Source organism: Nyctereutes procyonoides, unplaced genomic scaffold (genome assembly GCF_905146905.1).
Source record: "Nyctereutes procyonoides isolate TBG_1078 unplaced genomic scaffold, NYPRO_anot_genome, whole genome shotgun sequence".
NCBI lineage: Eukaryota > Metazoa > Chordata > Mammalia > Carnivora > Canidae > Nyctereutes > Nyctereutes procyonoides.
The window spans coordinates 55904758-55930026 of record NW_026575142.1 but is presented as its reverse complement, the minus strand read 5'-3'; the positions used below and the strand labels follow the sequence as shown (position 1 = coordinate 55930026).

General features: G+C 37.5%; 1 protein-coding gene across 1 annotated transcript in view; it reads left to right on the top strand.

The window, feature by feature from the left end:
- The window catches only part of ATP13A5 (ATPase 13A5), a 129313-nt gene extending 106862 nt beyond the window's left edge, over positions 1 to 22451 (top strand). The window contains exons 25-30 of the mRNA XM_055307766.1: positions 163 to 235; positions 8350 to 8524; positions 11213 to 11415; positions 18116 to 18204; positions 20508 to 20588; positions 22194 to 22451. Coding sequence (XP_055163741.1) covers positions 163 to 235; positions 8350 to 8524; positions 11213 to 11415; positions 18116 to 18204; positions 20508 to 20588; positions 22194 to 22451 — 879 coding nt within the window. The remainder of the gene's footprint in view (positions 1 to 162; positions 236 to 8349; positions 8525 to 11212; positions 11416 to 18115; positions 18205 to 20507; positions 20589 to 22193) is intronic.
- The last annotated feature ends 2818 nt before the right edge of the window (positions 22452 to 25269 follow it).

Genomic DNA, 25269 nt, shown 5'->3' with positions numbered 1-25269 from the left:
GGGGGAGAGAGAATCTCAAGCAGACTCTGCTGAGCACGGACTGCAAGGCGGGGCTCAGTCCCAGGACCCTGAGATCATGACCCGAGCCGAAACCAAGAGTTGAACACTCAACCAACTGAGCAACCATGCGCCCCCTTATAGTTACTTGTATTTCCTTTTCAGCAACTACAGCTCTTTGGGAATTACCAGTATCTTATGCAAGATGTAGCCATTACCTTGATGGTCTGTTTAACAAGTAAGTGTTTTAGTAAACAGAATTATTTGTGTTTATCCATGGCATTCTAGAAATGCTCACACAAATCAAATCTTCTGAAAAGATGCATCTTTATTACTAAAACCACATTACCTGTGAGTTTTTTGAAAGAGGTGTTTGGAGCAAGTTGAGGCTTGAAGTCCTTAGATTTGGCACTAAAATATCCTGAAAGCAGATAGATCTTAGCCTCATAAAATGGTCAATGTATTCTGAGTTTTTCATAGGTGTCTGTCTTGCACATAGAAAAATGTGCAAGAAATCTAGAAATGGAAATCTTTAAAACTCAAAGGTCACTTTCCATTATTCAGCTATACTTCGCATTGACATGAAACCAGATTTTTGCTAGGCCTTTGACATGTGAGAACAAATGCTAGCATTTAATTCTAGGAATTCTCTCAAAAGCAAGGTACGGCTCACAGTAGCTATTGCTCATTTCCTTCCTTTGAGATGACACTGATAAAGAATTTCCTATCAAAGAACTTGGGGCTTTATACTAACTCTTAATAAGTGAGAAAGGTGACTGCCTCAACAGAGGGCAAAGAAAAAGAATGACATAGTCATCTCTTTTCCTTGTTCAACAATAGAAGTGTTATGAAAACACATAAAACATCAGGTAATGCAGGATATTAATAACCTTGAGAATTTCATGTAACATCTTAAAACATGAAACTGATATTGAAGTCATTTATTATATCAACCCCATGACAGAAGTTACCAGCATCAGAGATGTAAGTAACAACAATTTTCATTCTTCAGGCTGAAATATATATTCGTAGTCCATTAACACATTTTTCTGTACATTCTTAATAGTCAGATGACAGAAACATTTTGAATCAATGATATTGCCTTTGCGGTACTGGGTATTTTTAAGCAATTTGTATGATTTACTTGTGAACATGGTCAATGATGCTTTTTTTTAAAGCTTTTATTTATTTATTCATGAGAGACACACACACACAGAGAGAGAGAGAGAGAGAGAGAGAGAGAGGCAGAGAGAGAAGCAGGCTCCATGCAGGAAACCTGATATGGGACTCGATCCCGGGTCCCCAGGATCAGGCCCTGGGCTTAAGGTGGCACTAAACCGCTGAGCCACCTGAGCTGTCCATCAATGATGCTTAAAAAGAGAAAGAAAAACACCAGGAAGCTCCAGGAGCTAAGCTATCAGGCAGTGGCATGAAAGTGCAGGCATGGCCATTCTCTACCATTCCTTATCTCTGAAAGCTTTTACAAACTATTTATGAAATAATTTCCTGGTATGAAATGTCCTCATAGGGTTGTGAGGATGAGATAAAACAATACATGTGACGTGTACAGCAGTGCATCAACACATTGTAAGCACTCATCATAAGATGGATGATATCACCTTGCACCTATTCTTTCCCTTCTTTTGAAATGACTGGCTAACTCAATGAACCCTTGAACAGAGTAAGACTGCACACAAGTAGGCTGAGTAGAAATCCAAAAACATGGTTGGATTTTTAAAAAAGATTTTATTTATTATTTGAGAGAGAGACAGAGGAGGCAAAGAGGGAGGGAGGGGCAAAGGGAGAAGGAGAGGGAGAATCTCAAGCAGACTCTGAGCTGAGTGTGGAGCTGGATGTCAGGCTAGATGGAACTCATGACCCTGAGCTGAAATCAAGAGTTGGACACTTAACTGACTGAGCCACCCAAGTACCCCAGTGTTTGTTTTTTGATCCTCTGCTTTCAAACCCTATTGTTTTTCTATCACTGAAAGCTCAGTCATCCCACAGGCAGACCATTTCCTGGTCAGTATCAGGTACTAAAATGATTTCATCTTTAGGCATTAAAAACCTAGGTATTATAAACAACATTTCATGTTTTCATCCAGTTCAGACTTCTTCTTCCTCTAGATCAAGCCTGACCTTTGAGCAAACAGTGGGAGAGAAGGCCATGGTCCCTACTTTCCTTGTGTTGCCTACTCTCCAATTTTGCTTCAGGAAATCTGGGAGCAGTAAGAACAAAGGCCTTTTTACTTATATGGGGGTATTATAGTTCTATCCTGTCAACTGTCCTTTAACATGGCAGGCATCTAAAATGTGTGTTCAGAAGTAAATTATACAAATTGCTTAAAAATATCCAACATTGCAAAAACAATATCATTGATTCGAATTGACATGGGACTCACTGGTGCTTCTTAGGCTCTTCAGAGATTTCTGTGAATTGCTCTGGACTAGGCTACTCCTTGACGTGGGTAGTGCTCTCTCCCTCTGATTCTTCAGAATTCCTCTCAGCAACTGCCTTCCCGTGATATACGCTATGAAGCCTTAATCTACTGATCTAGCCCCAACTGATTGCTCCACTGGACAGATTCCTTCCAAGACAACTCCAGCCTGTCTAATTTCCATAGTTTCTACTTGATCTACCTGATAGTGGATATAGCCTGCTCTCACTGCTGTCCCCTGTCTCTTCCCTCTGATATTGCAACTGGAATGAGCAAGCCAATCTCCACCAACCAAAATTCTTCTGGTCTCTCCTGGAGTGGCTAGTTTGTCCTCCTTCATTGGGTTGGAGTGATGCTGGAAAAAAAAAAAAAAAACACAGTTCTTGCTACTCAACAAACTCCCTTTAAGGAATCTTTTAATGATTTCTATGGTTTTATGTATTCCTCACATAGACAATTGCTTGGAGTTAGAGGCATGTTTACAGGTGAAAGACCAATATGGATCCCTCTGAATGGGTCAATGGAGATATGGCAGTCATCTCTCTTTCCATTCAGTTGCCATTTACCATTCATGGTCTTCAAATATGAGGCTCAGCAAGGAAAGTCCCAAAGGAAAAGCCCCATTTAACATCCTCTTAGATGTGTTCATCTCCTACTGTATGTTAGACACATTGGTGCCCAGGGCATAAAAAGCCTGATCACTGAAATTTACGGTTCAGTGGGAGATTCACATACATGAATGAAGGAAATGCACATCAAAAGTAGTGAGTCCCAGAAAACAACAGGTGCTTTGGGAGTTCAGAAAAAGGAGAGATTATTTCTGAAAATCTGGGGTTAGGGAAGAGATAGCAGTGGAAGAAATAAATACTAAGGATGGTTTCATGGAAGAAGTAATAACATTTGCATCAAAATAGAAAAGATGGACAGATTTCAAAATTCTTTTCCCAAAAGAAGGGCACTTCAAATAGAATGAAGCAGCATGAGCAAGAGAAGGCTGGGGCATGAGTTTTTCAATTTGACCACAGTGTAGCGTATGTGAAAGGAAACAGCAGGAGATAAAATGTGAAGAGGTGAGTTGGGTCAGATCACAGAGCTTGGCTTTTGGTTTGAGAACTGTTGACATTCATCTGTGAATGTTAGTAGTCATTGACAACTGGACCGTCAGTGTCAAATCACTCTCACCAAGGTACCTGCCTTTCTAGGTTCCCAGATTAGGGCTTTTGACTTCAAGCCTGAATTAGTATGAGGCAAAGACAACACCATCATGTATTTAATTTATTTACATACTTGCTTATCTGTATACACCTTGTCTTGTTCCCATAAAATTTTGAGGCAACACAAAGGCAGCTAATAAAACAAGATATAATATATTAAAGGGAAATCAAGGAGGAAAGTAAAATGAAGTCAGGGAAGTCAATTAAGAAAATGTACATCTCAAAGCACAATTTGACCCTAAGAGTACAGAAGCCATTCTGAAAAGAATTTGCTCTAGCTGCATCTCTACTCTTTTTAACACAACCTACTCAAATTAGATCAGGAAAATAGAAGTAGGGGGATGTTTAAGAATATAATTCTCAAAAAAAAAATCTAAGAATAGAAACTCAGAAGCACTAGGGGCGAGGACAGGACTAGAACACTAAAGAATAGAAAACAGAGGCCACTTTTTTTTTTTCCAAGAGACCATCTTATCACTTTCTTCTTCTTTCTATTCTTACTGTTTTTGTGTGACTTCTACTCATTTGCCTTGCAAATGACCCTAAATGGTGACTCTACTATTGAATATCCATAACCTTTCTGTTTGCCTTTGCACAGCTAATTAGCTCAGCCTTTCAGTGTCTCCTTTGCAAATATTTTGGAGAGAAAATTCATTGACCCAACTTGTGTAAAATGTCCACTTCTAAGCTAGTCATTTCTGTAAATAAAGATGAGGTCATGTAATTTAGCTCTATTTAGGCCAACTACTTCAGCATATGGAAGGAGGCAGTGTCCAGAGAAGAAGACTGTAGGAGGAAACCCATCCATTATATAAATGCCTCTCTTACATAAATTTCATCAGTGCTTCAAAGACTCCCCACCTTTTTTGGGTCTTGGTCCCTTTGGAGACTCTCATGGAAGATATAGATCTTTTCACCTTCAAAATCTCATGAGGCACATGCAACAGTTTGCATGTAGCTTAGGTGAGTTCAAGAGCCTCTGGAAATTTGACGTACATGATTTCAAATGTCCTCAGTATAAAGTAAGCCAACTATTTAGAAGAAGCACATGTACATTATATCCAAATGATGCTGAACAATTAAAAAGTATACTTTGACAATAAAAATTTGCAACTGCTAAGAATTTCTACATAGCAGACCCTGTACCAGGTTCAGTGAGGGACAGGAAGTGTGATGAGACAGGGTTTCTTCCCTCAGGTTGCTCATGGTCTACTGAGTGCATGTGCAAATGACTGGATTTGATGCAAGACATCCTCACTACACAGCAGCAAAATGAGTAATGGGCTATAGAAACTCAGAGGAGGTAATGATTAATTCTGAATGAAATATAACACTTCACAAGCTTACATTATTCTGCATGCAATATGATAGCATATATCATCACCATTTTAAGGAAACCTGGATAATTCGGAGAAGTTCTGGCTCCTGAAAATAACATACTCAAATTTTAAGGCTCCTAATATCCTTTTTAATTTACAAAATCTACACCACTTCAATGTGCTGTAGAGCAGAGAATGAGGGACTTTATAATTAGACAGATATATTACCACCCTGTTGCTCACAAACTGTGGGTCTTTAAACAAGGGACCCTACTTCTCTGAACCTGTTTCTTCACCTATAAAATAGAGATGAAATATCTATTTTGCATTGCTTTTTTCGGAAAATGGTAGTTTTTTTTTTTTAATTTTGAGAGAAAATGAGTGGGTGAGAGGGTCAGAGAGAGCATGGTAAGGTAGGAGTGGGGAGAGAATCCCAAGCAGATTCCATGCCCAGCGGGGAGCCTGAGGTCACAACCTGAGCCAAAATCAAAAGTCAGATCCTTAACCAACTGAACCATCCAGGTGCCCCTTGCATTGCCTTTTAAAGAAATAATGTTTATAAGACACTTAGCATTGTCCCTGGAACATGTCAGGGGCCCTAAAATCCTGGCCATTTTTCTATAATCAGATATGCAGATTCTTTATTAGAAAACATCAGAATTTCTAATATGGAAAAAATTAAAATATTCATTATGTAAGGACTCTTCATCAGTCAGCTGTTGCCACAATAACACTGTATAACCAACCTCTCCCCAAAACTCTGTGGTTTATAATACCCACTCTTTGCTCTGTGGATAAACTGTCACTCAGCTGATCTGGGTAGCTGAATCTAATCAGCTTTCGGATGTAGATCAGTTGGTCTTGGTCCAGGCTATGGGTTTTATTCAGGTCTGCTCCACATTTTTCATTCTGGAGCCAGGCTGGAATGACAGACTTGGGCATGCTCTCATTGCGATCACAGAGTGAGCCTGGCCATGCAAACAGGCCTCAAACTTCTGCTAACATCTCTTTGGCCTGAGAAAATCTCACAGTGAAACCAAAATTAAAGAGTAGTAAAGTGCACTCTACCACAATGAGGCCAATAATTCAATCTAATACAGTCTCTGGGTAAAAGAAAAGTCAGAAACTCAGTGAGCACTTGAGAAAGAGAGGAGAGGTAGATACAAATGCACAGAGATACAATTATACCTCCCTCCATCACCCACAGCATCTTCATGCTCTCTGTAGCCATCTTCTTCCTTGAGATAGGAAAGTGGAAAGAACTCTCAGTACTGCAACCTCTGCCTTCTGTGGCCCCAAAGCACAATCTCTTTGTCTTGACAACAGGCCACATTGTGTGCCCCTTCCTTGAATGCCATACAATGATTTCTCAGACCAAATACCCAGAACAAGGCCAAACTTCACAAGTTAAGGGCACAGCCTCCTTAAGACTGCCCTTTCTTCAGACCTCAGCCATAAGTTTGGGCATCCCACTCGCACTTCTGACCAGCTGGCTGCTAATTTGGGGGTTCTCATTCTCCCTTCAATTTTAGTAATATCTATCAATGATTATAGTTTTATTGTAGCACAAGGATATAAATCAGAACCAGACAAAGGGAAAGACACACAGGATGAAGTCTTGTGGAAGGATCCCATGGTGGGAAGATCCCAATACTTTCATTGTCCTCTTCCTGGGGAGTCAGTTTCCCTTGTTCTCCTGGCACACCCACGTGTGGCACAATGCAGAGTATTGCCAAACAGGGAAGTTTACCTGAACTTTGGTATCTTGTCTAGAGTTTTTATTGGGGTTTCCTTACATACACATGATTTGTTGAATCACTGGCCATGAAGTTGATCCCAATCTCTAGCTTTTTTGTGGCATGGCCAGCTCCATCTTGAGTCATCGCTTTATCACTAACTTTCTTTGGGCCCATCATCTGTCCTCTTGTTCGTATAAACCATCAGGGCTACCATGCATAAAAAGACACTCCTATAAACTCAAGAAATCCCAACAATTTAGAGGATACATCCCAGGAACTGGGAATAAAGATCAGTCAAATTCTTTATTACCCAACCCATCTGTGCTTTCCATTGGACTTCAAGCTCTTTGGGGCAGATGAGGTGTCCTCCTCATCTCTGCATACCCCAACAACCTGTAGCCTAGCATCCTCCTGGGGAAACTGATTACATTGGTAAAGATAAAGCCTCAGATAATTATGGAGCTTTAGAGTAAATGAGTTGGAAGACTTTGGAGACCATTGAGACATTCCTACACTTATACTTTATAGATGAGAAAATGAAGTACCAGAGATTTCATGTGATTACCCGAGAACCCATTGAGCAAACTGAAGACCTACTTTAAAGTTTATCATCCCAAACTGGATGCCTACTCCTACTGCCTTGCCCCTACATGCATGAACAGAAGCCTAAGCATATGTACCCTACTTTTTTCCTTACATCAAAGAAACCAGTGATCAGCTATAAAAAAAGGGGGGAAAAGGCAACAGATAAGAAGACAAGAACTGAAACATGACTATAATGTCAACTTCTGAATGTACTGTATCTAATTCCTGACCATTCCATGCTTCTTTCCTGCACTGCCCTAAACAGTAAAGTACATTCCATTTTCATCAACTTGTTAGAATATATGGCTTCTAAGAAGAACGCAGTCACCTTTTTTGTTGTTGTTGTAATTGTTCTGTTTAATACCCGCCCATTGCCAAGCCTTTAAATTAAAAAAAAAAATCCTAAGATCAAAACCATAATATATTTTAACACTCTTATCTGGAAGCAAGATTTTTTTTATGAGCTATTTTTCCTAACCGGGTCTAACGTGCTCTAGCAGTTTTCCATTTATGCACTTATCCAGGATAGAACAGAACATACCTCTAGCATCTGTCCTGGTACACTGAAGTACTCAGAGAACGTTGGCTGAATGAATAATGAAGTGAGTGCTTCTCTTAAAAAATACCCAGTGTATGAAGATGAGTCTAGGCTGATGCCTTTTACTCTCCTCATCTTAACTTTCCACCTTCCCACCACCGCTGAGAGAGAGATCATAGTACTGCTTTTCCATGTGGAACCCACCTTTCTATTGTCTATGGCATTCCTGGTCAGTCTGGTTGTTTAAAGAAAATATTTGCATCATATAATATGGTAAATGTATTATTTACAAGATTTTTAAACCTATTACTTTTAATTTCTGAAGGTGAAACAAAAGTATGGGAGAGGTAAAGTTTGGTAGCACTGGATATGTACCTAGGCAATGTGCTTACCTAGATCTAAATCCTCATTTGTGTTTCCTGAATCTGAACCCCAATGCCAGTCTCGAAATAATATGCATCTCAATCTTTTATTATCAATAATGAAATTGCAATAGTGGAAAATGCATTTGTTTTTCAGTGAGTTCAACTCATGCCTACCCGAAGCTGGCTCCTTACCGACCTGCAGGACAGCTCCTCTCTCCCCCTTTGCTGCTCTCAGTCTTCTTGAACACTTGTTTTACCTGCATTGTGCAAGTCTGTGCATTTCTCTATGTGAAGCAGCAGCCCTGGTATTGTGAGGTCTACAGATACAGGTAAAGTTCAGTTTTTTTAATTTTCCTTTCTGAAGGTGATACAATGAGTACCCAATGCCATTGTATAATTTGGTTATACACACTAAATTTTTAATTAACAAAAGTTGTGTCTCCACACTGCAAAATACCAATGACAGAGTAGAACACAGAACACAGTTATTGGGTAGAGTCCTGGAGTGAGCCATGTGGTGGGAAAAGATCTTCGCATTGGTTGTTACCAACCATTGGTTGACATTTTCTGGTGGTTTGGAGATCATATAGACCAGAAGTCAGCAAATATTACTTGTAGAGATCTCTGTGGACCTGACAGTCTCTGCTGCAGTTATTCAATGCTACTGTTGTAGTAAAAAGCAGCCATAGACAATACAAAAAAGGTAGGTGTGACTGTGTTCCAATAAAATTTTGTTTACAAAAAGAAGTGTTGAGTTGGATTTGGCCTGTGGACTGTAGTCAGCTGACCCCTGACTTAATAGATTTACTCAAACTAGTTTGAGTTTTAAAAATGAATGTTTAAAATATTAGTTGATGGTACCATTGTTCTTATTGCATTGAACACTAAACTCAGGGCAAGGCTCTTTACCTCCCTGGGTTTTAATTTCTTTAATGATAAATTAAGGGTAAAATGAGGTGAACTATACCAAAGATATTGAAACTTTATTTTTTCTGACAAAGCTTGTCTGGCCTCCAAAAGGAAAGGCAGAAAGGATCTCCTTTTTTTGAAGGAAGGCTTGTACAACACTCCACTTTGATCCTAAAAGCAGCAGAATCAGTGAAAGATTAAAAACTTTCAAATGATGTCTAAGATAATCATTTAGATCCTAAATTCAACAATTCAAGTATTACTTGGAGTGTAGAATTCATTTTTGCCTCAAAACCAGATTTTTCTCCTAATTGGAGTACATATACTTAGAGAAATAAAATTCAGATTGAATCCAAGAGCCAAGTTGGTATAACCCAAAGGGTGATGGATATAGGTAGTCCTGCCTCTCTCACTAACTAATAGCTATGCCCTACTAGACCTTACCTTTCTTATCTGTGATGTAAGTATAATGGGGTACACTTTCATATTAAACTCTATAATTCAGGCCTTCTGTCTGTCTGTCCCCTTTGTGCAAAAACACTTTGTGACTACTGATTATTTGTTGTTTTTTTTTTAAGAGATTTTATTTATTTATTTGAGAGAAAGTGAGTGAGAGGCAGAGCATGAGTGGAGGGTGTGGTGGCAGAGGGAGAAGCAGACTCCTCACTGAGCAGGGAGCCCAATGCGGGCTTGATCTCAGGACCCTGGGATCATGACCTGAGCTGAAGACAGGTGCTCAACCAACTGAGCCACTCAGGCATCCTGATTATTTGTTTCATTAGTGCATTCAGCAAACATTAACTGAACATCTACCATATGCAAAGCACATTTCAGGACCCTAGGAAATCCAGGATAATAAGATTTACATCTATTTATTTGGAGCTAATTTCATCTCTAACCAATTATAAGGTAAAAAGTTTCAAGTGGAACAAGAAAGCTGATAGAAACTAATTTGTGAGTTTGATTATTTAAAAACAATAAACATTGCAAATAGATCAATCTGGACTGAGAAAACCCATCTCTTAAATATTTTTCTGAGCAAATATTCTGTGGCATTTCTGTGTTAGGCACTAAGGATTTGTAAATTTGAGTAAAATAATAACAAAATAAAATCAAAAGAGAAATTTCATATTCAAGGAACTCTCATCCCAGAGGCAGAAAATAGAAATATGCAAATGAATAATTGCAGAGCAATGAGCTAAATGCAGCACTAGAAGTGAGAACGGAGGGCAGTAGTTAGGCTTGCCAGTGAATTAAAGACAAAGACATTCAGATAAAGGGATGCAGAGAGAATAAGGCCCCTGATGTGTACAAACTGATACTTGAGGAACAGAAAATATTCCTATATGTTTGGAGTATAAGGAACATAGGAGAATTGGCCAAAGATAAAGGCAGGATGGCAAATTGAGACCAGAATATGAAGGTTTTCTGAACTTGCCTGAGAAGTTGGGACTTAATTAGCAAACTAGAGCCATAGACACTCAGAAGCAAGATTCAAATTTAGGGCCTAAATTAGTAGGCTTACATTAGTCCACAGAAGAGAAAATAACAGGGATGCCTGGGTGGCTCAGTGGTTGAGTGTCTGCCTTTGGCCCAGGATGTGATCCTGGAGTCCCAGGATCGAGTCCCACATCAGTCTCCTTGCATAGAGCCTACTTCTCTCTCTCTCTGCCTATGTCTCTGCCTCTCTCTCTGTGTGTCTCTCATAAATAAATAAAATCTAAAAAAGAAGAGAAAACAACACACACAGGCACACATTTGCACGACATACCCTGCCATGCACACAGATGCGTGCGCACACATGCATACACAGGCACTCATGGTCATTTATTCTGAATTGAAAGGAACTCCATAGAAAATTATCATTCAACCCCTTTCAAGACAGGTCACTTGTTCTAAATGGAATGCTAGACAAAGAATAATTTTGACTCGTTTTAAATTTTATTTCTGCTTTGTCATTGTAAGAGGTGAACAAAATATGTCTTGGTAGCTACTGGCTGGAACAATTTGAAAGCTGAGATCTCATGGTAATGATAAACATTTTTTTACCACCACCTGGATAAAAATAGAATTAAAAAATCCCATAAATGCTGGTAATTCTTTTGTAGTAAATGCTTTCTGGACAGCCAAAGTAATTTCTCAATAAATGTGAGTTTGGAGAGAAATGAGACTGGAAATGCAACTCTGATTCCTGGTTCAATTTTAAGTTTTGAGAGTACCACACTGTGGCCCATCACCACCATTAACTGCATCATGGTGGCATTTATCTTCTCTAAGGGAAAGCCATTTCGAAAACCCATCTACACAAACTGTGAGTATACAAAGTTTAATTTTTCTTTTCATATTTTTTTTCCATTTCCTCACCCTCCCAGAGTTGCAACTCAGTGGTGAAAGGATGGCTGAACTCAACAAAATTGAGTACTGAAATTTTTATTGGTTATATAATGCTGTCTTGACTTGATCTCATTCTTCTAAGTTCCCTGTCCAGTTATCCACCTTTTTCATTATTTTGTTCAGCTTTCTCCATTTTCTCAACTTTATCTTGTAATTAAAAATATAATTCTGTTTCATTTTTTTAAAAAAACTGAATATTTAAGGACAATTTTCATAGGGGTTAGAAGCCTGGGCAGAAACCTCCTCACTGGCAGATAAACATATGCATGCATTATTAAATGGTCTCATGAGTCCTGTCCCATTGTGAGTCATCAAGAATGATTTTAAGCACATATAGAAATGTCAAGGTACTTTGTAAAAGACCTGCTTTAAAAAAAATTAATGTATTTGAGAGAGAGCGTGTGAGAGCACATGAGAGAACAGGAGTGGGAGGGAGGTGCAAAGGAGAAGGAGAAGGAAAAGCAGATTCCCCACTAAGCAGGCAGCCCATGCAGGGCTTGATCCCAGGACCCTGAGCCGAAGGCGGACACTTAACTTACTGAGCTACCCAGGTGTCCTTGTAAAAGACTTTCTAATCAATTCAGATACTCAACCTCTTCATAGCTTTACAGCATTGGGCAAGTTACTTTAACCATTCTGTGCATTTCTTTAATCACCAAAGAGGATGAACATATTCTCATATTATTAACCGTCTCTCTTCTTCTCTGAATTGCCTATTTACATTTTTTATCCATTCTTTTTCAACTAGAATGTTGATATATTTCTTATTTATTTGTATGAGCTGTTTATCCCTTTGTGATTTTACTCTCATTACCTTAATGCACAGTTTTTTCTCATTTATTTATATGAGCTGCTTATTCCTTTGTGATTTTTCTTCTCGTTGCCTTTATGCACAGAGTTTTTTTCTCACAGAACCAGGTAATCAGGTAGATTAATATTTGTCTAGCTTTTTACATTTATTTTAATGCTTTTTAAATCTAATGTTAATATTGATATATAGTATGAGGTAGAGATCAAAGTGCTTTTTCCAACTAGTCATTAGTTTTGTCAGATTTTATTACTTAATATTTCTTTTGATCATTTATTTCTTAACTGAATATAATGCCACCTTTGACATACTTACATATTCATGTATATTTATGGCTTTATTATATACACAATGTATATTATGTGAGTTTTCATGTTATATATAAATACTTTTTTAATTTATTTATTTTAGAAAGGGAAAGCATGAGGTGGGGAGGAAGAGAAAAGGGGGAGGGAGAGGGAGGGTGAAAGAATTTCGAGTACACTCCCTACTGAGTGCAGAGCCCATATCAGAGCTTGATCCCAGGACCCTGCGATCATGACCTGAACTGAAGAGTTGGTGCTTAGCCAATTGCACCACCCAGACATCCCATATTATATGTGTTATATATTTACAAATTAATTTTTATGTAATTAATTAGTTGCTATGCTATTTTTTCTGTCTCATTAATATACCATTCTCTTCTTGATATAGCACTATATTTTAAAAATCATAGTTTCACTTATTTAGCTATAGTTTTTTTATAATATATATATTTTTTAAGATGTTATTTATTTATTCATGACAGACACAGAGAGAGTGAGAGGCAGAGACACAGGCAGAGGGAGAAGCAGGCTCCATGCAGGGAGCCCGACGTGGAACTAGATCCAGAGTCTCCAGGACCACGCTCTGGGCTGAAGACAGCGCTAAACCGCTGGGCCACTGGGGCTGCCCTAGCTATAGTTTTATAATACATTTTAATAAGTAGTAAGATTAGTATATCTTCATTAGTCTTCACTTTTCAAAAATTTACTTCTGTTGCTTGTTCATCCTTCCAGATAAACTCTAGAACAAACTGTAAGGCTTTTTTTTTTTTTTTACGATTTTCTTTATTTATTCATAAGAGATAGAGAGAGAGAGGCAGAGACACAGGCAGAGGGAGAAGCAGGCTCCATGCAAGGAGACTGATGTGGGACTCGATCCTGGGTCTCCAGGATCACGCCCTGGGTCAAAGGCAGGTGCTAAACCACTGAGCCACCCAGGCATCTCTGTAAGGTTTTTTTTTTTTTAATCCCTTTTTGAATTCTGATACTTTGGGAAAAAATTATTTGTTTATACAATTTAGTTCTCCTCACATTTAAAGATGCCATCCTTCTCCATTTGTTCATGCTTTTTTATTTACATCTTTTATTAAGTATTTGTCACTTTCTCCATTATAGATCCTAAACATTTAAGAAACCTATTGTTTGTTTTTAAATATTTTTGTTTATATTGTGACTTTTTTCCATTATATTTTTTAACTGTTTATCACTAATACCAGTAAAAGTTATAGTGTTGTTTACCTTTATTTTCTATTCAGAAACCTTTCTGAACTTTGCTATTCATCCTTGATTCTTCAGTGTTCTAGAAAGATAATATCATCTGCAGGTAATAATGTTCCTTCTTCTTTTCTAATAACGAAATTTCTTATTTATATTTTCTGTCAGCCTGCAGTCCAGAATTTCTAAGATAATATTACATAATAGCCATGGTAGCAAAGCACTCTACTCCTTAACAAAAATACTTCTAATAGTTTTCACCTATAAATATGATTTTGAATATTGGTTCCAGGTAGATTTACATCAGGTAAAGAAAATACCCTTTATTTTCATGAAATCAAGAGTATGTTTTAAATCAGGAATGGGAGATGTATTTCATTCATCTACTGAGATGAGTATGCCTTTTTTTTCATTTTATTCATATTCTTGAGCAAAACCTACTTATTTCTGATGGATTGTACTTTTACTAAATTGAGTTTCATAGTTTTTTAATACATATATTTTATATTGGATTAGTCTGATTTTTTTTATAGTGTTTGTTAGGTTTCAGTATTAGACTTGAAAATTCTTTGACTTTTTCTTTCCCAGGAAAAATACTTTATAGATAGAAATAATCTATTCTTGACAGTTTGCAAGAACTCAGTAACATCATCTGTCTCTAATTCCTTTCTTTGAAAGATTTTTTTAAAGGATTCATTTAATGGGATTCCTGGGTGGCTCAGCGGTTTAGTGCCTGCCTTAGGCCCGGGATGTGACCTGGAGTCCTGGGATCGAGTCCCGTGTCGGGCTTCCTGCATGGAGCCTGCTTCTCCCTCTCTCTGTGTCTCTGCCTCTCTCTCTCTCTCTCTTTCTCATGAATAAATAAATAAGATCTTTAAAAAAATAAAAATAAAAAAGGCTTCATTTAAGATATCCTCTTTTTAAACTTTTTTTCAATAAATTTTTTTACAGATAGCTCTATTTCATTGAGATTATTGAGCCTTAGCATCAGATTTTGTGTGATATTTTCTTGTAATTTTAATTCCCTCTATAATTCTTTTAATATCTTCTCATCTGTCTCATGCATTGTGTATTATTTATTCTTAGCAGAAATGTATTTTTGCTGGCTTTCTTTAAAAATTTAATAATTCTCTATTTTCTAACTTATTAATATTTGGTTTTCCCATTCTTTCCCCCTTATTACTTTCTCTGAAAAAAAATGTAATGTTTGAATTGACTTTGTAATGTATGTGTTTTCTTTTATTTTGTGAAATTGGAAAAGCATTCAAGATGAATAATTATAGTTTGGTTTATATTCTTTACATTTTTGTGTGTCTCTAATTATGACTGAATTTCCTCTTTTACTCACTAATTTCAGAATAGTGATTTTTCATTTTCAAGTGGGCAGGGATTTTGTTTTCATTCTCCTACTACTCTTCTCAATAGCTTATAAATGAAATGGACTTGATTTCTTTTTGACCAATAGATTTTTAGAATTTTGTTTTAAATTTGTATGTTGGAAGAGAATTTTCATTTAAATTTGGTTAATAATTTCTACTTTTATCGTCATGATCAGAGAATCTAGCCAATAAAATTTCTGCTTTGGAGAATTTACTACAGTTAGACCATCTCATTGCATAACCTGTAATCTCTAATTTTCTAAGTAAGTTGTAGATATTAGAAAAGTAAGCCCCACTCCTCTTACTAAGTTAGAAAGATACATTTACTACATTAAACTTGTTTTAATAATTATTTACATTCTTTTTTCACCACCACCCCTTTTTATAGATAGCTGTTTTGTCAAAGATTTTGAGAGCGTGCTCAGATATTCCTTAATTTTATATTTCCTATAAACTTCTTCCTGAATTTCTTATATTTCTAAGTTTTGATTCAACGTTTGATAATGCCCTTGGTTCTTGTCACAACAAATCAATATTTCACTTTCTGTTTTAAGGTTAATTACTGATAATTCCTGTTTTAAAATTGTGAATATATTTTATAAGGAGGGAATGATATATTGCACTGGCTAGTACTTTAATTTGAATAATAGCTACAAAATCTTTTTACATAAATTGAAGTAAATGAAAATTGGATTAGTTACATCATAGTGACTTAGAGCTTGTGGGTGAACTCAAGCCCTATGTCAAATATAACTGATAATTTTAAATAAAAAAGTTTTATAAACAAATAGTCTAACAATATAATAAATAATGTACTCTCAAAAGTCCTTAGGCCTACTATTAAAATATCGAGAGATTTTATTTTAATATAATGGACAAGTCTGTATCTTTCTTAGTAGACTTTGACAGGAGATCAACTTTATGATGATGAGATATAAAAAAAAATACAAATTTAATTTTTATGGAAACAGATGTGAATATTTGTGATCCCTTCCCCTTCTTTGTCTGAAAACAACCTGTAGTGGTTTGCCCAGGGCTTGTCTTTCCAAATTACTTGTGCAAAATGAGTCCCACTCTTTCAAGTTTCCTCATCAATAGCAATTGATCAGAGGAGGCAATATTCATTTAGTTCTTCATTGTTTTCCAGTTAAAACTGAATTAAATGAGGGCCTTCTAGTTTTGCTTCCATAATGGTCATTTGTGCACCCACATGGCCTGCTTTTCAGATCATTAGTCTAAGGACATTGTGACGTGCTTAGCACTCAGCTCAGTTGCTGTGACAGCCAGGCCTTCATCAGCATGGACATTTGAAGCATCATCTTCTTCCCAGCAGCTGGGTCCCTGGGACATGAAGACAATGAAATAATTGAAAAATCTATATAGCCATCTCCAGGCTCTTCTTATTACCAAGTTGCTCAGATCATTTTATTTTGGGAGATAACTGATCCTACTGCTCCTGCTTTTCTTCTCTCTGCCTCACACCCGTCCCAAGCAAGCCTCGGTATTCCTCTGGGAGGTGTTGCATCTGGTTGTGTGTGTGTGTGTGTGTGTGTGTGTGTATACATATACATATATACGTGTGTGTGTGTGTTTGTGTGTGTGTATAGTGAAGCTTGGAAGAGTATGAAGGAGTGTGTTGGCACACAAGAGTGAAAACAGAACTCCGGTTCCTTCAAAAAATAGGGCCAGCTGTAGAGGGGTAGTCACCTCTGATTGCTGATTGGTATAGACATATATATCGAATTGGGGACTGGCAGACCATAAACACTGGAATAAAGGAGGTAGAGAGAATATATGAGAAATCTACTTTATAGAAATCTAGAATATACTAGAAAATCTAGTTTGTTCATGAATTTTAAAGCTCGTAAGAATCATTTATATCATAGTGACACAGATTAAATGCTATTGTTTTGGTCTGAAGGTGCTAATCTTATAAAAAAAATATTTATAAGGCCCCATCTACAAAGTGCCTAAAAGCTCTAAAGACACAAGCATGGGTGAGGTTGGAGGGCTAAGAAGAACAGTGGTGTTGACACAGCGCATCCTGGGAAGTTTAGCTCCCCAAAACAAAGCCATTTGGGCGGGTTGGAGAGAGAGAACCCAGCAGACATACATGAGAGTTCCTCATTCTTTTAATTCAGAGTCCTAAACAGGACATACAAAGTCATTTTTAAGTGGTTACAGTCTAGTAGATACATAAAGGAAGATCTTGCAAAGCAGAGTGGCACATAGCCATACGAAATAAACTTTGTAAGAGAGGTTTAGAAGTCTTTAAAAAGAAAATATTTGAGTTGGCCTTCTTAAGAAAAAATGAAACTTGCCGAGACAGGAAAAATATTATCTACACAGGGTATGTTTTCAACAAAGGCCTCTGTGGAAGTGGCAGGTTTGTGATTTAACTTCCCTAAGACACCTAAGGAAGAACGATCAGAGAGCAGATCAGAAATCAGACTGTGGAGGGCCTTGAATGTCAATCAAAGACCCCTGGACTTTATTCTCTAGACAACCAAAGAAGAATGAAGTGGTGCCAAGAGGACCGACTATCCACTCAACGCATGATTCACTAGATGTGTAAGGGCCTAGAGAGTCAGGCTTCTTTGGTGACCAATTACATGGGCTGGTCCCTGCAGGATTTCCCAGCTCCCCCGGACTTCTCAGCTGAGATGCCTCCTTTATGGAGTTTACTATATAGTTAATTGGCAGTTTTCTGCTCCCCGCCTTTGAAAGAAAGATGTTATGATTCTGCCTTTGTCTTGTAAGCATTAGAACATATTTTAAAGCATATGAGGATATATCAAAACATCTGAAGATGTATCCGGTATTTGCCCAACAGAGATCATTGATTCTGCAATGTGTGCCAAATTATATGAAACATTCATTTAGCATCTAAAAATAATTTTGGTGTTTCTTCAGATATGTTTTCATTTCTGCTGATGTCTGCCTTGGGCCTCACAGTTTTCATTCTGTTTTCTGACTTTCAAGCTATATACCATGGAATGCAGGTAAGTGCTATTCATCATCTCATTTGCAGTGACTCGTATGTATGATGGGACCATATCTGCACCATAATTTGCAAGTTAGTTATTACCATATTCTCTCTGACCATTTAATATTGTGAGGCTCTTCTCATTTACTAGAGCAGCAGTCCTCATTGACCTGACTCTCACATGCTGCCCTCTGATTGTTTTCAGATGATCTATATTATTAATTGAGAACATTTATCCTATTCACACCTAAAAATACTATGTGTGGATAGTTTATCCTTCCATGTTATACTAACATAACAAATTAATGTATTAATACAATAACTAATTCTTCAAGTTTAATTTTTTAACATATAGTAGAAGTCCTTTATAGTGTAGCTACAAAAGGAATAAGAAAAGGCAGGACTTACAGGCCAATCCTGTTCTGTCTGTCAGACATCAACTATAGGGAGTTTTATTTCAGTGGACATCACTTAATCCAGGGTGCAGTGGGTTAAAATAAAATTTATGAAGAAGTCATTGAACCCATTCTTGGAGCCAGCATTGTGGGAGAAATAAAAGAAAGAGAAGGATTGGCTTTTGATTTGCAATCTATAGTTTTATTGTGAGGATGAGCCACCCTCAAGAGAAATAATGGCATGGTCACCTGAGACCACCCATGCTTGAAGAGGGTATAACATAGAAATGGGAAGAATACAGGAGGGAGGAACTCTCATAGGGCCTGTGGCTATCATGGGAGGCTTGGTGGAGGAGGTGCAACTTGATCTGTGCCCAGAGGATAGGTTAGATTTTGCTAGGTAAGATGTAGGGATCTTTCCAACCTGGAGAACAGCCTAAGCACAGAACTGCTGAAAGAAACACTTTTGTCTTGGAAATGCAAAAGAATGTAGGGTCGCAGAGATAAAAAATAAAAAGCCAGGCTTGTTTCACAGAACACTTGAAAGACTGGCAAAGATGGAGGCAACATGCTGTGGAATGTGGGGAAGGCATGGCTAGATGAAGGCAGCTGGGGACAGTTGGGATCTCTCCCGAGAGCAACGAGGTCATTGAAGACATCCGAGCAGTTTTTCAGCAGGGCTTTAAAGACTAATTAGCCGATGGTAGGAAGGCTATATGCTAGAGCAGAGAGGCTGTGGGCAGAGACACAGTTAGAAAATGAAAACCTAGACCATTTAGTCACTTACAAGACATCATGAAGCTTTAGAGTATATTTGGCACTGGAGCTCCATGGATGGGTAAGATTGGACACCGCTTTCAAGTCATTCAGGGGATAGGAGGGAAGACCATCCCACAAGCAGATAATTCCAAAGTAGTGTGGCAAATGTCTTCTGGGCCAAGAGATGGAGAAGAGACCTCCCATACCAGCACGGGGTGAAGGGCAGCAGGGAGGGCAAGGGCCAGGTTCTCTGTGAGGATCTGACCTGCTGCCCCATCTTGCAGCCTTCTCCATACAGCCCTGCCACCCAGGTGCCACAACCCTCAGAAAGGCTGGCTGTACTTGCGGAAGAAAATAACAACATGTTACTTTGAAATAACCAGCATCAGACTAGGGATGAGAATTGTCGGTGAACATTTAGACTCTGTGAAGGGCCTGAGGCTTTAGTCCTAAATGCAGCTAAGTCCCTGTCCTTTACTTTGGGTCAGAAAGGGCACATGTGACTAGTCTTTTGCTATTGATGCAGCATGGGAAGTTGTAGTGTTCACACCTATTAAAATAATAATAGTTGGTAGTCAGTATGTACCCTTTATCCTTAAAAGGAAGTGGGTTGGGTGGGTTCAACTTTCATCAAGCTGTTAGATTTAGGGCTGCCAACCCTTGTTCAGAAAATGTTCACCTAGTTTCAAAAGTAACTTGAACCCCTGTCCCCTTAACGTTTTACTCATTTATCAATTTTACTGAATAAATTCCAAGTAGATCTTACTTTGCAAGGATTAGAAGCAATAATATTATTAGATGAATGACCTAATCTTGTATTCTCTTCCCTCTATTTGAAAAGACAAAAATGAAGAGGAACACACAAGTTCCAAAGTGTTTTGTCTCATGTCTGTGACCCAGAGCACATTTACCAAATGTCTATTGTCAGGCAGTGGAGGGAGCACAGGCCAAGAGGCAGCTGGTTCTCAATTGAATTCTGGCTCTGCCATTTATTGATTGGCTTTGAATCCTTGGCCAAGGTTCTGACCTCATCTGTGAAATGGAGAAAGTAATGCCTATCCTCCAAGCTCAGAGAATTGTTAAAAATATATAAATTAAACAAGATATTTTTTTTCTTTTCAAAATGTAAGGTATGCAACGTATAAAGGTATTTCTTTTTTAACAGCTTATCCCAACCCTGACATCATGGAGGGTTTCGATTTTGGTGGCAGTCCTCACCCAATTCTGTGTGGCTTTCTTTGTAGAGGTAAAGTGATTTCTGTATGCTTCTTATTCTCTTTCTAGGGAAATAAATAAAGGGTCTTATTCTCAATACATGCTTCTTTTTTAGAGCAACCTCTTTTATCCCCAAAAGTGATAGTTATTAATGGTTTGTAAAATTTTTACATGTTCACTTTGGGGGAAATACCTTGGAGAGTGATTTAAAATTCTCTAAAGACTGCGTAGAAGTGCTCTCAGGATCTGTAGCATAGAAAGCAAAACATCAAATTAACTCTAATTTTATTTCCCATGAAGGCATTGTATTGTATTTTTCTAGTATTCTCATAAGCTAGTAGAGACAAGACCAGGTGACCTACCAGCTCTAAAATTCAATGAGACCTTTTGAGTGAAGAACTGTCTTCAGAAGGGCTTCCTTAATTAAGAGAGAAAGGAAGCCATTGCTCATTCTAGTCAATTCTTACCCTTGAAAGTCTTCCCCTATAGCATTTTTCTTCTACTCAGTGTCACTAAATGACTTCATCTACTCAGTTAAAGGCTTGAGTCGAGCACTAATTTTTTTAAAGGGAAAGTTTAAAAAAGATTCATTTATTTTAAGTACCTTGGGAAAAGGAAGCAACCAAATTTAATATATATATATTTATATATAATAAAAATATATAAAATAAAAAATATGTATACACACACATTGTATACAAGGAGTATAAAATTTCTCATAGTTTTTAAGGAATTCAATTTTTGAGACTATATACATTTTTAAATAATCCAAAAGGAGAGAAAAAACATACATATGAAGGTAGTCATTATAGTATTATCTATGGTGGTAAAATTTTAGACTCAACTCGTGTTCAAAAGTAGAGATGTTTTTTGTTTAAATAGTTATACAGCAATTTGAAAATATGGTTTATGATCATTAAAAGTAATTATTAAGGGACACCTGGGTGGCTCAGCGGTTAAAGCGTCTGCCTTCAGCCCAGGGCATGATCCTGTATGGAGCCTGCTTCTCCCTCTGCCTGTGTCTCTCTCTGTCTCTCTCATGAATAAATAAAATCTTTTTAAAAAAGTAATTATTAAGGCCATAGCTACAAATTGTTTATGACAGAAAGTCTAGCATCACCAAAAGTGGAATGCAAAATTTGACCATTTCTATTATAAAGAAAAAAAGAGGAATCCCTTCCCCCCTGCTCCCCCCACCAAAGGAAAGCAAAACCATTTGATTCCTGGAGTTCATCCATTCATTCAGAAAACCATTATGTGGCAACTCACATGTGGCATGTGGCAGGTAGCAGTGATATTTTTTTTTTCTTTTCATGATTTTGAGTACATTATTTTGTTATTTCAGTCTGGCAGTAAAATACTTCTAAGTGAATCGCCAGCCAGGATTTAGCTAGGACATCTGTAGAAATGAAAGGCTGTAAGCTTTGGGCAGGTTTCTATGAACACAAGTACTCTTCCTTCTCAAGGGGAAGAATCAGGGACTTCGTGGGGATGGCAGGGAGAAGCTGCCACAGAAGCAGCAGTAATGAGTATGTCTCAGAGGAAGGCCTGGGGGAACAGAGCACAGTGGTGAGCAATCTGGCTGCAGGGGAAAGTGGAATCATAGTTTGATGGTTTTCTCCGCCTGATTTCTCAGGATGTCATCCTTCAAAACCGAAAGCTCTGGCTATGGATCAAAAAAGAATGTGGATTCTCTTCTAAAAGCCAGTATAGGAACTGGCAGAAAAAGCTCGCAGAAGATTCCACCTGGCCTCCCACACACAGAACAGATTATTCAGGTGATGGTGAAAATGGATTCATCAATCCTGGCTATGAGGACCCTGAACAGATTCCAAGAGCAAAATCAGAATTGGGAGGCCAAACCCCGGAAGAGCATTTTTGGACAAGGCTGTAATCAGAATTGTTGTCATACATGCTTCACAACATCTCCTTGTTCCTTGAAACGGAACCATTGTGGAAAGGTGATGATAAAAAAAAAAAAAGAAGAAGAAAGAAAGAAAGAAAGATGATGATAGTCTACCCTCTTCTCTCTCCATTCCAGTGGAGAGGAAGTGCATTTCTCAAGGTATTGAACCTTGCAAAAGAGAACTTTATGCTTATTTGGACTGTATCCTCCTCTGCTGTTAGGGAAGAGAATGCACTTGCTCAATGATCTTTTTCTTCCCCCCTAATAAATTATTCAAATGCACAAGTTTTCATGTAACGGAAATTAGGGGTATGAACATTGTAGAACAAAGGAAAATTGAAGAAGACTTTGATCTTTGAGAGTTTCACCAATATATTTTCATTTGTATCTACAGAAATAAAAGAATTTGGGGGTGGGGGGGAGCGTATCTCTCAATGAATTGTCACAAGTTTACTTAACCTTATATTCAGTTTAGAAGATCATTTACATACATACCTTTCCCCAATGTTACAAAATTTCTCTTTTTGCTTCTTTTGTATTGCTTTCACAGAGAGACAAGAATTGACATTTACTTCAGAAAAGTCAGCTCTAATTGTAGTAAGTGTGGGTGTGGAGGGTGATGGAGGTGTGTGTTAATTGCATATAATCTTGGCTTGGGCACAGCTTATATCTAAGCAAACTCCACCAATGTTGGCATCTCCCAAAGTATATTGTTTTGAGGTCAATGGGCTAGAAAATCCTGAGTAAATCATGGAGATAATGGGATAAACTGTTAAAGTGTACTTTTTACTTAAAAAAGCATGGCACTTCTATTTATTCTTTGCCACTGACAGATGAAACCTCAAGTTCTAAGCTGAAAAGTTGTTTCAAACTCAGCGTTGCTCATCTTAAAAAAAAAAAAAACCCAGTGAAGATACCCATAATGTATGTATCTACAGCATGACAATCATCGGGCTGCTAACCTACCTTAAGTTCCCGTTCATCTTTTTGTTATCTAAGTCAATTATTAATGGCCACATTAATGCCACAAGAAAACTTACATCCTCTGCAAATATATTCGGTACACAATTGTCTCTAATATATCAAGCTCACTGTGACCTTGAGAGGACATATATCCCTAGTGAACATTTTAAATTAGCTACTAGTCTTTCCTTGTAACAATAAATCTGATTTTGCCAATTTAAGATCTTCATTGGCGCCAATTCCATCCCATGAGTGCCAGCGATGTGTCTACTACTGTGATGTATGGATTCATAATGCCTTTACAATTCTGGAACCTTTAGGATTGAAAAAAATGTTTTTAACATTTCTGCAATGCTTTGCTGTAAATAATAATACATATTATGTTATACAAACCAGCAGCATAAATGCCAATTCCTATAAAAATAAACCCTCTGTATTCACATTTTATTTGCTTTTTTAACCTTTTCTTAGATGCACAGCTTTGAAGAGTGATAATTTTAAAGTCTTAAAAATTTTAACTTAGTGACTACCAATGAAAGATTAAAGGATGAAAGATTTTTCGATTATTTTCAAGAAATGTATGTCAACTTAAAATATCTGGCAACTCAGTTTCCTTGAACTGGCATATCTGTATTTAGTAATTTGACCTTTAGAATCAAAGATTTAACCGATACACCATGACATTTAAATAACATAAAAATATTTTTAAAAAATCATTATTCAATAAATATACAGCTTCCTCCACCCAGTTTTTCCAACAACATATTTGTTATTTGATAGATGATATTTATTTCACACAACTTTGTATGTGCGGGGGGGATATATGATAAAACTGAACTCTACACCTGACTTTGCTAAAAGTACTCTCAGAGAAAGGTTTAATAGACTTGGAAGAAATATGTGACAAAAGCACAATGAGCATGACCACACATCAAATGATTACCTACAGGAAACACAAACTGTACAGTTTTAATCTGCACATCACCAAGAATGGCCATTTTTATGGGAAGACTAATGACTAACTTTGTGAACTTTCCTCTCAGGCTGAAAAAACCACCGTAGTCTGAAAACTATGTGAAAAATGTATCCTTGAATTCAATTTAAAAGTGCATTTGTGACATAGCATAGAGAAGACTATCTCCTGGAGTGGAAATGTCTAGAGTTCTCTAGAAAGGTTCTGCTCCCTCTCCCATTGGCTGGTACGGTAATTCCACCATACTTGAGTCTCCTACCTTAGGTAAGATTTGCCGCCTGCAGTAATCCTTTACTAAAAAAACAAGTACACCTTGGGAAAAGTAACACATTAAATGGCTTCTATCTTCATCCTTATTTGTTAATCTTAGAAAAGTGGTTTATTATTATTATTATTGCTTGAAAGCAGAGCATAAAAGGAATAGGAAACTTAATTTAGAATAAAAATGAAGGGGTCATTTTGGATCATGGTATCTGGTAGAAATATACCTCCCAGAGGACCAGTGGAGAAAGGGGAATTTTGGGGGTTATCTGGAGACAGAACTGGTATCATAAGAAAGAGAAGAGATTAGTCAGGGAATAAGGAAGAGAGATAGGGTCTCTACTGGCCCTGAATCTAGTACATTATCCCTTCTGTCATCATTCTTAACCCTGTAATTAGACCGTAGAGTATTTCTGGCCCTGGGGTAAAATCAATCAGTTTAACAGGTCCAAGACTTCCATTGAGTCATCTGTTTACTTTATCTACCACATTCCTAGTTCCTAAACATAGCCTCCTACCTCCATTTATTTGAACATCTTCTTTATTTAATGCCATGCTTTTAATTATGGCACAAGAGGGATATCATTGGCTAGTAGTGTGGTTTGTAAT